The 17,187-nt window shown below is 33.7% G+C and overlaps 1 protein-coding gene across 3 annotated transcripts in view; it reads left to right on the plus strand.

The window, feature by feature from the left end:
• The first annotated feature begins 226 nt into the window (after window positions 1-226).
• LOC143083099 (transcription intermediary factor 1-alpha-like) overlaps window positions 227-17,187 on the plus strand; it is a 29,303-nt gene continuing 12,342 nt past the window's right edge. The window contains exons 1-4 of one of the 3 annotated variants that reach the window (XM_076259317.1): window positions 227-565; window positions 4,649-6,241; window positions 10,924-11,059; window positions 15,338-15,655. In XM_076259317.1, coding sequence (XP_076115432.1) covers window positions 352-565; window positions 4,649-6,241; window positions 10,924-11,059; window positions 15,338-15,655 — 2,261 coding nt within the window. In that variant the 5' untranslated portion in view covers window positions 227-351. The remainder of the gene's footprint in view (window positions 566-4,648; window positions 6,242-10,923; window positions 11,060-15,337; window positions 15,656-17,187) is intronic. The other 2 variants (XM_076259320.1, XM_076259319.1) reach the window with 2 other exon arrangements.

Consider the following 17,187-nt stretch of genomic DNA (forward strand, 5'->3'; position numbering starts at 1 on the left):
CAATTCAACATTTATACTCTAAATGTTGTAAAAAAAAAAAGGTGAGAAATAAACGATATCAAATTCGGACCCTCCCCCTTTTTTCCACCAGTTACTTATACTTCAAAGTGTGAATTGCTCGTTTATATTTATCTTTATCATATACGGGCTCTCAGCTAATATTTGTGTGTCTTATTGACCTCACAGTCCTAATGATTTTAATTCTAAAATACATCTGCCCTTTAACCCGGAAGTAAGCCAATGCATTGACATCGAGGTTACAACTAGAATGGCGGCACTGGTGTAAAGCTTTCAAACGACATGTTTAATTTTGCTAGGATTTGTGTTTTATAGGCTGCATTCAAAAATAAAATGGCAGAAGAGACAGTGTCATTAAACGGAGAAGAAGAAGAGCTAAGCCAGTTAAAGATATGCGTGTTATGTGCTACAGATCTGAAGGACAAGTCCCCCAAACTCCTGCCGTGTTTACATTCTTTGTGCGAAAACTGTCTAAATAGTTTATTCCAGTTACAAGTGCAGCAACAAACTGAAGGTTCAAGCACAACAAATAACAATGAAAAAACTGGTAAGATACCAAATAATGTTTACCCTTCTTTTTGTAATTCGACCGAACAAATTATTCCAAATTATTTGATTTCAAACTTGCCTGACATGCTGAATAGACAAATAGACAATAAAAGTGCATTGACTTGTCATATCAACGATATAAGGATGAGGCTTAGAAACAGAGAAATGCCAGGCTGTGCTGAGCTATTTCCCCGTTTCTAGCCGAATCCTAATATCGTTGATATGTCAAGTCAATGCACTATTAATATCTTTATACACTGTTATACCATGTATACTGCATTCTAAAAAAACATTTTCAATTGTTGTTTAATGTGTTAAGGTTATTTTTTTGATTTAAATATTGGGGGAAAACCGCTTTAAAAAGGCTTCATATATATACTGATATATCATGCCAGCGGTAAAAGATACAACACAATGAAATGTACATTTACCTGTTGCCACACAAACGCGATGGTAAACAAAGTTGTTTGAGTATGGACTGAAATATCAACCATAAGCATAAAACATAAAGATTTATACATATTGGTGTGCCATGATGTGGTATCAGTGACAATGAGACTCAATTTCTCAAGTCACAATGTATAAAATAATTAACAATAAATTCATAAATAGGTGAACTACAGCCTTCTAGTTCAACACAGAGCCCTGACAAACTATATCATATAAGCAGTGATCGGGAAGGACGTGAGCCCTGCTCCTTTAGCTCATATTGACCAGAAATGGCGCATAGAGTGACCAATGTAAGGGCACACGATATTTTTCACTATATTTCGAAACGTTTAGATATCGTCAAATGGATTTCCGATCGTCCTATATTGTGTTCTGTGCCGCCATGTGTGTGTACACAACAGTGTAATGTTCCTCCAATGAAATGAATGATAGGAGCACCTACATATTTTTGGGACGTCTTGGGTGTTTTCTATGGTAATAATATAGAACCATGCGGTATAACTGATTACCCAAAAAATGTAATTAAGGTGGTACCCAACACTTTGACTAAAATAATTTGGCTCGTTTAATTTTCTTAAAATTTTGACAAAAAAAGTATGACGTCCATTATCACTGTACTATTATGCATATTTTAGGGGCCAGCTGAAGGACACCTACGGGTGCGGGAATTCTCGCTACATTGAAGACCCATTGGTTGCCTTCGGCTGTTGTTTGCTCTATGGTCGGGTGGTTGTCGCTTTGACATATTCACCATTTCCTTTCTCAATTTTACTGTGACCCTTTGACAAAAATATAAAAATTTCAAAAAATTTGAACCAACCGTTTTATCAGAAAAAATACACTGGTTATATAGCAGTTTGATGAACACTTATTTTGATCATTAAGAAGCTTAATATTCCCTTAACAACACAACGTAATCAAAACGTTTAGCTGATTTTACAGAGTTATTTCCCTGTAGTGTTAGGTACTACCTTAACAATCATTCATGATATATTTTTTTATAAACAACTTTAAATTGAAATTTGGCTAGTACAGACGAGATTTTTTCTCTAATCATAATCTTTTAAGTTAGCTTAGCTTACTATTATTTCAATTGAAAACCCCAAAGCCATTTCATCAATATAGTTTTTGTCTCCATAAAAGGCACTTAACTGTTCTTGTAATTTTATGGTCTTTGGCTCGTTTTGACATTTTGTAAACATACCTTCAGCGAATTATTGTTTTGTTCTATCAATTAATGATACTCATGATACTCTTTAACTGTTATTCTTGTCATCGTGATGAAGTAATAATAATACAAGAAGTGCAGAGGAAATTCCAGAAACGTCCTCTAAATACAAAGCGTCTGGAATAAGTATGGTATCGACAAAGACCCAAATTTAATGTAAAAAAAACATGAACAAGGTGAGGAACAAGGCAATGTTCAGTACCAGTTTTAACATTGTAAATAAAGGTTATCTTAAATATTGCCCGGTTTGGAAGAAGTTTTTGTATATTAATTGAAATTACAAAATCATAGGAACAATATCCAAGATATTAGTTAGAATCATAAAAGTAAGTACCACCACCTCTAGCTGAAATATGCACTCTTTTTTTTAGTTGCAGTAGTCAATTCAAATGGCCCACTCATTTGACATGGACCATAATTTTTTAAAATGGCCCATTGAATTTATTTTTGGGGACCCTAGGCCCATTGAGAAAAAATCCTTCCAGATCACTGTATAAGGCTTCAAAATGAACCACAACAATGTCAACAAACAATAACCACTGAAGAATAGCTATACTCTCCTGATTTAAGACGTCAGGTGCATTAAAATGCAGCAGTTTTCATGTAAATGAACGACTCAAGTTTCTTAAAAATTGTGATGAAAATTATTGAACTAACACAAACATACAGACATACAGTTTACTAAAGTCTTAACCAAGGCTTGCAATGGCTTGTATGCATGTGTTTTTAATATAAATATAATATTAGTAATCTACATCATATATCATAACATGTATAACATTTTATCAACAAATGATTTTTCATTCAGTGATTGTTGCAGAAGAATACAGGATTATTCCAGTATGCAGACTACACAAATGAATTTTATTTTTACAGGACATTTGGTCTACTAGCTTTACCAGACTGAATGAAATTTTAACAAACCAATTTTTTTTTTTTTTTTTACATCTTCATGTAATTGTTCATTTAATATATTATCTAACAAAATACTACAAACTTATGACTTGTTGTGCATCTAACAATGTCTAATTGTACATGTTGTACATCGTTCATGTATATTATCCAACAAAATACAACAAAGTTATGACTTGTGCCCTACTCCTCTCCAAAATGCACAAAAAGCAAAATGAATTCATGATAAATCGCCCCACTGGCAAATCGCCCCACACCTTATTGTCCCACTTTTTTCACAAACTCGCCCCATTTTCTAAAAAATTGCCCCACTCTTGTTTACCAACTCGGCCCACTTATGAAAAAGGGTAAAATCCCTATGTTCAGAGATGCAAACAGTTTTTTTTTCCTGTCAGACAATGGGGCCTACAGGGTACCAAGTTTTGCCAGACCCATCAAATTTCTGCCAGACCCATATTTTCACTCAAAAATCAAATGGAATTATGCTATTGAACAAACGTTAATTTTGATTTTGTTGATATTATTATTATTTTAAAATAACCTGTGATTCATAACAATTGTAGTTTATTGAATAATACATTACATAATATTGATCTGATTAAAAGTTATTCTTCACAAGAGTACTTGGAAACAAGATAGTCATTGGTAGTTTCATTCTGTTCAAATTCAAAATCTGACTCATAGTCGTACAAAGACCGCTTTACAGCTTTATCAACTTGAATAGGTGACTGGTTTGGTCTTTTACCGGGTTTCGACCCACTTACAAATTTTATCGGCCATGACATATTTCCTGAACTTATCAACTATGCTTAATAGACCTCCTTCCTAGAGAGCGAATTTCTAAAACAAAAAACATGACGGAAATACGGAGAATTGTTCGGGGCGAGATGGACAAGGTACGAAAGACTATTACTGGGCGGAAATACTGGTTCCCGGAGTTAGAAAATGCGGGGGAACAGGACATTTACTTTTATTAAAGATGATCGCAATTTTATAAACAAAATACTCTGCCGGGGCCGACGGGGATTTCAGTTTTGGCGGACCCAAGCGGACTTAAATATTGCCGGCCATCAGGTCCTGCACAGCTACGAGTTTTGCCGGACCTGCATAAATTCTGCCCCTTAGGTCCGACGGGTCCGACGATTAGTTGCATCTCTGTATGTTCAGTGATGTTTCAAAAAAGGTTGAACAACATAGCCCACTTATGAAAAGGGTTGGAATCCCACTGAAATAAGGTTTGCCAACTTGCCCCACTCTGGACAAATAAATAAACCATGATGAATTTTTCAGATCTTTTACAACATTTATTTTTTTGTTTCAGAAACCTATATAATGTCAAAAATTTAATCACAATCCAAATTCAAACAGTCAAAAAAAAGGTTAACCGAAGGTCTTGAAAGATTGTCATTTTCATAAAAGGCACTATCAAAGCATACAAATGAAAGACTCATTTTTTGTTTATTCAGTTTTTATTTCAATTTTTATTTTTAGAACCAAAGCCAAGCACAATATTATGTCCTGCTTGTAACTGCACTGTAGAGAAGTCAGCTGTCGTGGATAACAGATTCCTATCTATTGAAGCACCTGCTGTAATCGAAGAAGAAGAAGATGAAGAAGAAAAAGATGATGAAGGACCTATTTGTACAGGATGTGAAGAAAGTCAGAATGTGAAAGCTACATCCTTTTGTAATGAGTGTCAAGAATATTTGTGTAATGAGTGTGTTTTTGCTCATAAACGTGTCCGAATTACTAAAGATCACACCATAGTTCCGAAAGATGAAGGTAAAAAGGATGATGATTCGCCCGATAATTCCACACAAAAAATGATAAATTGTCAAACACATAAACATGAACAACTTAAACTATTTTGTGAAACATGTGAAAAACTGACCTGTCGCGATTGTCAGTTACTTGAACATAAAGACCATAAATATCAATTCTTGCAAGAAGCAATTACGCATCAACGTGAGAATTTACAAAACGCTGTTGTGAACTTAAAAACAAAGTTAGGAAATTATAAACAAGCGAATGAAATTCTTAAAGGTAAACATCATGAGCTAAGAAAACGAATGACAGAAGAATCGGAAAAAATTGTGAAAGCTCGTGATACAGTCATAGAAAAGTTTAAGAAATATTCTGAAAGTTTGATTAATCATTTAGAACAATATGTTAGTAATAAGACGACTATAATTGCCGACAAGCAACGTCTGGTTGCTGAAGCACTTTTAAAAATGCAGCATTCTGTAGACTTTGTTGAAAATGCTTTAACTATTGGAGATGATGTGTCAATTTTATATACAAAAGGATTAATGGTTAAAAACTTGAAGCAACTTTCAGAAAGTGGCATTCCTTTTCAGCCTAGCTTTCTTAATTACAGCATTGTTTATGAAAATGAAATAGACATTTTAATAAAGAACCAACAGAAGTTAGGTTTTCTACAAATTGATGGGAACTGGTTCCCCCAGAAAACAGTTACTGTTGCTGCTCCTCAATCTCAGGGAAATCATCCAGCTATTCCACAGCAACAACAAAACAGGCAACCTAGGTTTCCTTCAAACCATATATCACAAGCTGCATTTAATGCACAGATACGAGAAAAAATTCGGCATTTACCACCTGAACAGCAGTCCCTTTACGAGGCCAAGTTACGTGAAAAGTTTCGCATGCAACAACAGCAAGCTCAAATAAAAGCACAACAGCAAGCTCAGCAAGCACAGATGAACAGAAACCAGAATACTTCTATCATCCAAAACCAGTTAAATAACCATGTTATGAACCGTCCAAATCAACATGGGGTTCCAAACAGATCACTACCTCAACAGAATAGTCAGCTTGCTATGACTGCTGCTGGACATTTAGCTGCTCTTTCACATCAGAGGCATTCCCCACAGCCACCTCATTATCGCAACATTGCTCCAGCTGTACCAGGTATGAGACCTAATCCACAGAATACATTCCAACATTATAATAACATTACTTTAGTGGGAGGGGCTCAGAATGGCAATTCTAATATGCCCAATCCAGTTGTAAACAGAGAAAAATCATGGAGTAATTGTCGCATGGCCTCAGCTGAAACCTCTCCAGGTAAATACGAAGCTTTGTGGATTTTCCCCATCACTTGTCTTGTTTCGTATCATCCACTCAGTTTCAGTTTCATCCTGCATGCTAACCTTTGTTGTCTGTGTAAACTAATTGCCACTTGTAACCTTAATTTCTCCATTTTGTTTGACCCTACACCTATAGCTACATTCTTGTGCATCTGTGTACATGCTCTTTTATCATTTGAACAAAATCCATATTTTTTGGCATTTTCTTGAAATTTTTGTTTATCTTTATTTTTTTAAACTTTGATTTTTCAAATTTAGACATGTTAAACTGCATGTACATGTATAAACATGATAAAAAAAGAAAAAAAATGATGTCAGATGGCATGATCAAGATATACATGTAGAACATTTTTGATACAGGCACAGCCCAATCATGCCAATCAGGAGGTAAAAGTGTTTAAGCAAATATAAACATCAAAAACATGATAAAAGTTCAATCAAATTAAAAAAAAATTCACGGTTGAACAAGTTTAATTAATTAAAATGAACATGATGAAAGGATAAAGTGGAAATTAAATTAAGTTCTTAAATAAAATAAAAGCCAACTTTGATGTGAAAAATCATTTAATCAACTGATTTAGTCATGCTAATGCTAAAATAATACACATAGCATGATATGTACTTTTTATTGTTCATTCTTTCATGTTTATAGTCATTTAACAAATGTTTAGAAAAAAGCATAAATTACATAACAGGAAATATCAATTTATAATTGAGCCTGCATCTGTTGTTGATTTATGTAAATCTATACAAATGTACTTTTAAGATAGACAGAAAATTCTAATTTTTTGAACAGGTTTTTACTTGAGAAAATTCTATTGTTATATCCCATGTTCAGACGTCCACATGTTGCCATTTTTCATTAATACACCTACCTTTATTTAAAAAAGTGATTTCATCAAAGCCAGACCATACAACCAAATATATAAGTACATGAAGTATGTTCACCATGTTTACAGTCTAATAATATTTTGAGCATGTTGAGGTGCCCATGTCCATGATGTCCTACATCATTTTATCATAAGTCACCTTTGCCAGTGTTTGAGTGCATTAGTCTAATTCACTTATAAATTTGCTGTTATCAAACAAAATCGAAACAAAGCTAATGTCATGATATGGTTTTCTGGTTGTTGGATTGCCTAATTTAAGGATTGTGTGCATGGAACAAAAAGCATCTGAATGACTGAAGTTAGATTTCAAAAAGAAAAGTCACTTCATACTTGTGATCTTTTACCATGTTAATGATACTGTATTGATTTATACTGGCCATGGTCATGATGGTCATGTATTTTATCATGACTTTCCTTAGCTTTTACTGCTAAAACACCAGATACATTGTACATGTTGCAAGTGCTGGAGCCTATATATATCAAGCAATATGGGATGGATTTTAACCTTGCATGGGTATATTGCTTGCACAACTTAAGAATCTTCAGATAGTTGCAACTTAAACATATTCCAAATCATTATCTACAAAGTGTACCTTGTGAGTCAGTACATGTATGTCCAGTAATCAGCAGGTAATCAGTCAGCTTATAAGGCAATGTAAGGTACTGGTAAAAAAAAACACATTTGAAGCATGTCTCTTAAATATATTCATGATACATGTATTACATCTGAATATTCTTCTCATACTTACATGACTTATATATAATGTAAATAAACATGATAAGAATCATATCTTGCTACATACATGTATTTTAAGTACATATATATATTCATCTTTGGATATGTTTGAGGAGAATCAAGATGTACAATTCTATTTGACATGTGAGATCACTTGTAGTACGTATTATGTATTTTTTCCTCAAGCTACATGTATTAAGACTACCAGTGAACTATGAAATACATACATGGCATCAGTGATGTCACTAAGCAGGCTGAATTTCTAAAATAGGCGGCAAGTACATGCGGACGGCGAAGCCGTTCGCGTCGACGAGCTTGCTCGTCGCTACTGCGGCGGGGGGTCTGGGGCCCGCTTAAGGGCCCCAGGATTTTTTTTTAAAATGGTGCAAAATCCTGCATTCTGGGGGTGTCCTAGACCCTTTTTCAGACCTCTGAAAACATCATTTTTTACTGAAGATAATGTAAATGATTAACTAAAATTAGCAACATGATGGGTAAATTTTCTGCACATGTGATCACATCATTGATCATCTTGATGGACCAATATACATTTTTGTGCATTTTCCTGCAGGTTGACTGCTAGTAAATATTTTTGAACTGAAAGAATCCAAAAATCTTAGTTTGAATAGAAACATATTGTCTCTGGTTTGAATTATCACTTGAATAATTTAGTTTTAAATGAAAATTGTAATTGTGACATTGAGAACATTATGTTTTAATTTTATATTAAAAAAGTGTTGGTTTTGTTTTTACAAAATTAAAAACAATATTCACTGACTAGTAGTCAGCTGGAGCTTCGATTTCAAAGTTAAAACTGTTACAGAGGTGCTATATTTTATAAAATCGTATGCTATCCCAAGGACGTATAACTAACATAATATACGTCCTTGGCTATCCCCAAAAAGATTTGAAAATTTAGACTAAAATTCCTGCATTCTGAGCATACCTGAGAGTGATTTAGATGCTTGGGAAAATGTTAATTTTGTCTTATTTTTGTTGTTGACTTCAATCACATTGATTTTTTTTTTAAATGAGAATCCGTAGTCCTGGCAAGGCTAATCTATATTATATTTTTTTCTGGGAAGGTGTCTTTTGTAAAGACAGCTAAGGAAGTCTGTTCTTGAATATATGTAAATAATACACTACACAGGCAAGTGCCTGTGAAATAATAGGTGAAATATTATAATTTTATTTCAAAAATAATCGAATTTATTAAATATCTTGATCGATTTATTTGCGTACGTACTTAGTGACAAATGACCCCCTTTTTTCTCATATAAGACTTGTACACGTATTTCAAACATGTTGTCAAGCTATGTTGTTTTATTTTCTCTTATTTGTTAACTGTTCAGTAATCAGTAAACTAAAATCCTTTTGAACTATAAAAGATATTTTTAAAAATTATTTGTGGTCGACAATATTCTACTTTCGTTATTGACCTTCATTCTCTGGACACCACGTGGTCGTGGGCTTTGAAATGTGAACTTCAAAAGGTGCTGTTTTCCAGATTCTTGACAACATTATATATATTATACTTTCTTTTATTTGACTGATATATTAATTTCCATAACATGCTATTGTCATCTTTGGCTTATTCCTTCTCTTGAAGCAAAAACCAAACAGGGTCATAATGTCCATCGGAACGTCTCTCTTTTTATCCTTGCAAACATTACAATACTCACCGACTTTAAATAGACGACCAATCAGCGGACTGCATTTACGTGAACTATATTTAGTCAAAGGTAAACACTGATTTACATCCTTGTTTATCGCGACTTTAATCGTTGAAGCTGATGCATTGAACAATTATTTTTTAATATTAACCTGATTATCTTTTTTATCTTATTAATTTTTTTTACTCATGCAAAAATAGCCGGCGGGAAAAGGACAATAACCGGCGAAAATCGCCGGCTGCCGGCTTCTAACGACATCACTGGGCATACACACACTCAACTGTACATTGCATATTATATTCCCATGTCACAACTTAGTATACACATACTTTACTGGTACAATTTGTTTGAATATGTCATGTAACTTTTTATTTATTCATTTTGGTGTTAACCATGTTAACTGGTGCAACCTTTCTTTAAAAAAAAGTACTATTTTCATATGTATACATGTACATGTGTTAATGCATGCATGTAGATATATGCATTTATATATGTTCACTGATTATGCATGTTATGTAGATGTTATATTCCTTATTTCAATTTTGTGTTAATTGGTGCAACCTTTCTTAGAAAAATTGCATCATTTGTACATGTTAGTAGTGTATTAATATACATCATGTACATGTTGCGCAGTCATCAGTCAGAGCTCAGACATAAATAAGTCTGAATCTGCTTTTGACTCATAGAGGTCTAAATTTGTAAGTTTTAGGATTTGTCTCCCTTTAATGCAAGACAAAATACGACTTTAATAAGTCAAATATTGTTAAGCAAGAAATAATTGACCAGAATCAAAAAGTTACAAATGTCGACTCCTACAAGTCGATAAGTTACCAAAATAGGTTAACTTCAAGACCCACGCATATTTATAAAAAGGTCATGCATCTAAATCAAATAATGACTACATTGAAAGACAATGCTTTGTCTTCTAAAGAAAAATATGAATGAGAGTCTAAAAAATCGGAGATAATGTTAATTAACCTTACAATACAACCACCTGGAACCACACTTAATGAGGTAAAACAACTGTGTTTATTAAGGATGTTCAATTAGATAATTAAATATAGATAGCTCAGGTCCTTGTGAACTCTCAGACATGTTTTTGCTGTCATAGGTGGTGTACTTTGGCCACAAATTAAAATTAAGTTTTTTCATCAACAGAAATAGACCTAAACAAGTCTGTCATTTTCTGACTTAGATAAGTCTAAAATTGAAAACACATTTTTATAATAAATACATGTTTTGACTTCTTTAAGTCAAATACAGAAATCGACCTGTTTATGTCTGAGCTCTGACTGGTCATAGCTATAGCTACATACACACATTGATAAACACTCATATATTATTATTTTTCATTATATAGGTGCCCAGGCTGCAGCCTATGCCAACAAGACACCAAGTCCAGCAGGAGCAGGATTTGACCATCAGTCTGGTGCAGCAGCAAGTCAGTCAGCACCAATAGACCAGTTACAGGCCTGGGCCTCACAGACAGTCCAAAGGTACTTCAAACAACTAAAAAAATAGTAGTTTTGTCTATTTGCCATAAACTGCATTGATATATTTTATTCCAAGCCTGGAAGTGCCCTGAACGCTAGTGAAAATCTTGATTATCTAACTGGTAGTATGTTTATTAATTCTAGTAATTTCCTTATGCCCGCGTCACACTGTCCCGATTTTTAAATACGATGGACACCCGAATGCGAAAATTGTAAGTTCGTACGAAGTAGGTCCCGATCTCGTTAAAATACCAAAAAGTGACCGAAGCATGTACGATGAATAACGAAGTCTATACGATGGTGCCGAAATTATATACGATAGCAAAAGATGGACATACGAAGGTTAACTGAAGACGGGTATTTAAGCTTCATATCTCAGCCGAAGGCTACATGATGGATCATGAAGGCGACACAATGGATTACGAAGGCTATACGATGGATTACGATGATGGCGCAATGGCCATACGACAGTGTTCTCCCCAGAAATTTTGGATAGCATCACATTTTGCGTAAAAAAATAACTGCATTTTTTTTTTAATGTCATTTGTCGCGTCGCGTTGATGCTCTATTTCCTTTATATGTTTTAGTTTATATTGTTCAATTCATAACTGAGAATACAATTAAACTATAACAACAAAAACAGTTGTTTCAGTTTATGTTTTCTTTATTCATTTATAGTTACAGAATTATTTTTTTCCTCTTGTGCCAAATAAAAATAAATATATGCTTTCAGTTACCCAACAATAAGTCAAATGAATGAATGGTTCATTATAGTGCAACCTGTATATATACAAAACTGAATATCTAGTACACAAAATTAACTATTTTTTTATATTATATTAAGTAAAGATAAAGTAGCAAAAAAAATATCAATTTAAAAACTTTTTTTTATCATGTTTATGAAATTCATTGTTTCATGGCACTGAATGAATTAGTCCCTGTTGTTTCTTATCTTTACATCAAAATGATACGTATTTTTAACAAAGTTATCTAACAGATAGTCTTTTAATGCGTAGTTTTCTCTATTGGTATATTTTTTGTGTCTACCGTCCATCTGTTGTCATTATCGTGAAAATGCGGATTTTTGTCGTATCTGGTGCGGTTCCGATCCGTAGTTTACACAAAAATGTGCAATGGCGGCCGTAGAAAAGTATACAAAAATGAGTCCGAGAATAAACATTGTTTGACAAGAGATTGTGAATGAATAAGACGCCTTTAATGCATTAAATGAATTAAACATAAACTTAAGCCAATTATGATCACTTTTTAAAGAAGTATGTATAACTTATTTTAGCTCAAAACCAAAATTCTCGCTCTCGTAATTTACCGGAAGAGAAAGAAAGTATTTTTTGGAGATTTGCACAAATAAACGACCTTTTAACAAAAAAAAAAATCGTTTTAATTTTTGAAATTTCGTAATACAAAACATAGATTTCAAATTGTTTTTGTGATTGCATTTTTCGATGTTGAAATTGGTGATTGCAGACACGTGGTATTAGTCATGTCACAAGTGTCAGCTTGGGATATTCGCATCAAAACAGTTATCACCCTGAGGGCAATTAACACCTGGCTATTTAATCTCTTAATTGCCTTTAATGTCCGACTTAAAGGGATTACAATTACAGGTGATATAATTTTTATGATCATAATCGATAATAGATAGATGAAAGTTCAAAATTGAGGACAAGTAAAATAGCATCTTCAAAATAATTATAGCGTCGCGGGAATTATTATAGCATCACGGTGAAAAATTATAGCGTCGCGGTACCGCAACGCTAAAACGGCCTGGGGAGAACACTGCATATGATGTGGGGAAAGCAACAAATGCGGCAAAATATGACATATAGAAAACAAAATGGTGATGGAGTAAACATTCGTGTGACAACAACTCAGACGATACATAAAAAATCAGAATAATGAAGAAAAAGTTGGTTTCCCTATATACGTGTACCTGCAGTGTTGGTGTACGAGGCGCGTTTATGATTTTCCTTATGTTACTTGATATGAAAAATTGACAAAAAATAATATTCTGCTTGTAAAAGTAAATCCTGAGACTGTAATAGCTACTCTTCTTGTTCCATTTGAATTATTAGAAACAACGCTGTCGCCTTTCTTGTTCTCATAGAATCATATGATATGAGCTCCATGTTTTGTGAACGTCTTTCTTAACTGTCGTATTAGACTGACCAGTGCATATCGCGCATGGCACTTTAAATGTATTTTAGCGCGAAAATTAACTTACATTTAGCTGGATTTATTGCCGTCGTAGTTCCATCTTGTCGCCTTCGTACTTTTATTCGATGGCAACACGACGGAATTACGAGGTCTTCACGAAGTCGTGTTGCCATCGTTCGACCTTCGGGTAGCTTCGTGATTCATTCGTGTAGACATCGTAATGTCAAAACTGCCCGATGGAAACGATGGAAACACGAATGCAATACGATGTTCAAAGATGCATTCCCGGTGACATTACGATGGTGAGGATGGTGATATGAACTCAATACGAACCCTCAACATCGGATGCACCTTCGGGGATTTTTTAACATGTTAAAAAATTTAGAACCCTTCCCGAAGTTGTCCCCGAAGGCTAGAAAAAGTGGCCGATGGTTCTACGATGGTTAAAGATGGCACTATGAATAGACCGATCTGGATACGATCAGTCCCGATTTTGAAAATTTCTATAATCGTGTTGCCATCGGCGTAAAAATCGGGACAGTGTGACGCGGGCATTAACATTGCGACTTTTGTGGACTTATGAGCACAAAGAAAGCTTCAAGCCAAATGCTCAAATGCTAGTTGTTTTAAAAAAAACTGTTTATTCATTTCATGTGTATGCATTGTTTCATAGTATCATATACATATATATGAAGTTATTTAGAGTAAAGAAAAAGCAAATGAAAGTGTTTTTCAAAAAGTGAATAAAAAACAAAAGTTACTAATTAAGAATGCAAAAAATCTCATCATGCTCATAATTAAACAAAAGCTGTTCAAGTTTGACCAATAAAATTCAATTTAAATCCTATATGGTTTTTTGTCGAGCCTGCAACTTTTGTTGCTGAAAGCTCGACATAGGGATAGTGATCTGGCGGCGGCTACGGCGGCGGCGGAAGTGTTAGCTCACTTCTTAAAAGCTATATATTTTAGAAGGTGGAAGACCTGGATGCTTCATATTTTGTATATAGATGCCTCATGTTACGAAGTTTCCGTCAGTCACATGTCCATTGTCCTTGACCTCATTTTCATGGTTCAGTGACCACTTGAAAAAAAAGTTCAGATTTTTTGTAATGTTAAATTCTCTCTTACTGTAAGTAATAGGATAACTATATTTAGTATGTGCGTACCTTGCAAGGTCCTCATGCCCATCAGACAGTTTTCACTTGACCTCGACCTCATTTCATGGATCAGTGAACAAGGTTAAGTTTTGGTGGTCAAGTCCATATCTCAGATACTATAAGCAATAGGTCTAGTATATTCGGTGTATGGAAGGACTGTAAGGTGTACATGTCCAACTGGCAGGTGTCATCTGACCTTGACCTCATTTTCATGGTTCAGTGGTTATAGTTAATTTTTTGTGTTTTGGTCTGTTTTTCTCATACTTTATGCAATAGGTTTACTATATTTGTTGTATGGAATGATTGTAAGGTGTACATGTCTAGCGGGCAGATGTCATCTGACCTTGACCTAATTTTCATGGTTCAGTGGTTAAAATTAAGTTTTTGTGTTTTGGTCTGTTTTTCTCATACTTTATGCAATAGGTTTACTATATTTGTTGTATGGAATGATTGTAAGGTGTACATGTCTAGCGGGCAGATGTCATCTGACCTTGACCTCATTTTCATGGTTCAGTGGTCAAAGTTAAGTTTTTGAGTTTTGGTCTTTTTATTTAATACTATATGTCATAGGTCAGCTATATTTGGTGTATGGAAATATTTTATGATCTATATATGTCAGTCGTGCAGGTTTTATTTGACCTTGACCTGGTTTTCACGGTTCATTGCTCAGTGTTAAGTTTTTGATTTTTGGTCTATTTTCTTAAACTGTAAGCAATAGGTCAACTATATTTGGTGTATGGAAGCATTGTTAGCTGTACATGTCTGCCTGGCATATGGTTCAACTGACCTTGACCTCATTTTCATGGTTCATGTTAAGTTTATGTGACAGTCATAATAAAGCTTTATATTTAGGAGTATCAACATAATATCAATGATTAGTAAAGAAGGCGAGACATTTCAGTGTGTGCACTCTTGTTGAGTTTTTATGTAATTCATTTTATAATTTTAGTGATCATCAGAAATTTAAAAGGGAAGAAAGATCATCCTGTGCCTTCAGTACTTCATCACAGGAGAAAAGGTTACCTACTCCCCCAGCATTAAAACCAGCTTCAGCGCCAGCGTCTGCTGAAACCACTCAAACAAGTAACCCACCAACACCCATATACCCTCCCTCCACGGGAAAATCTATGCCACAAACCAAAGAAGAGGATCCAAATGAAGATTGGTGTGCTGTTTGTCAGAACGGAGGAGATTTACTGTGTTGTGACAAATGTCCAAAAGTCTACCATTTGAAATGTCATGTTCCTGAACTTAGTCAGTTCCCATGGTAAGATTTGAAATGAGTCTACTATAACATTCTTTTGTTTTTCTAATATTATAAATGTACATGTATATGCAACAACTTAGACATTTTTACAAGAAAATGATTACTATTGATTTAACACTGTTGCACTGTTGCATGATAAATTAGCTAGTGACTTACTACATGTAATTGTGTACCTATCTTAGTTCTGGATAAGGGACAGATGTGTGATAAAATTTTAATTCCTTATTAATTAAAACTTGAAAATTATTAGAAACAGGACCATTTGTAGCTTGCACATAATATAACTATGATAACATGATGCATGACTCTTTAATCTGTACATAAAATGTAGGAACTCCTGAGGCAAGAATGACAGTTGGCCTTGTCTGTTGTTTTGATGTGTTTGACCAGGCTGGGTCAAACCAAACACTTGGCAATATGTTTTTGCTGCTTCACATTATTCATATCTTATTGTCATATTTCTCATCCTTAATATATGCATTTTACCTGCCACTTGACATTAAGCGGCCATCAGTCATAACCATCCTCTTGTAAGGGATTAATAAAAAATGTCACATATGATTAAAGCATGTGTTTAATTTAACAACTGATAGACATAGTCTCCCAAGTTTAATATGAAGCATACTTTTGATTCAGTAATTGTTCTATATTTAGTTTTCTCTCTCATTTATTATAAATTATTCATGTTATTAGGTCATGTAGGTCAATCTTCGGGATGAAATTAAGTTTGATAATTAGAAAATTTATTTTATAAGGTCAAATATATAGAATGCTTAACCTGTTAGATTTTAAAGCCTTGTAGCCTGTACGCATGCTTATCCCCTCTTCACATTAAACATGTATATATGTTTATTGTCAAACATAAAAAAAAACAAATTTCAAATTTGTGGTCATCTTTTCATAAACATGATAAATCTTGATAATAGAGCTATAAGATTATAAATATTCGCTTTGAAATAACAGACATTAACATTGACATGTATTGATTTTACATACATTTATATGACTTCAAATAAAAATATTTTTAGTACAAAAAAGTATTTGTTAATTTAGCATGTTTAGCATGTTAAGAGAAAATAAAATAAATAAAATATAATTTTTTTCTTAATTCAGTACCATTTTAAATAGAAAATTTAAGCAAAATATAAATTGATGCACTTGGTTCTGTAATTGTTTCCATTTTAGGATAAATTTAATAAAAAAGATAATTAAATGTTTTTTTTTAAAACTTTTAGATACATAGCATGCATAGCATGCATCATGTGCATTGATAATATTAAAAAATAACCCTACAATAAGATCACTCTTACCTAAACTTGCTAGATAAAAAGAGGTAATATACAATGATACACATGATATATAATTCACACAATATATTTTATAGTATACAACTTTGAACCTTCCATCTCTGTTTTTTTAACAAAAATACAAGTTATGAACCAGCTATGATAACTTAATTATAAGGAAGAGCTGTCGGCCTAGCCAAGATCAGATGTGCATTTCATATTGGGTCTATGTTATAGGCTTGTAAA

Source organism: Mytilus galloprovincialis, chromosome 7 (assembly GCF_965363235.1).
Source record: "Mytilus galloprovincialis chromosome 7, xbMytGall1.hap1.1, whole genome shotgun sequence".
Lineage (NCBI taxonomy): Eukaryota > Metazoa > Mollusca > Bivalvia > Mytilida > Mytilidae > Mytilus > Mytilus galloprovincialis.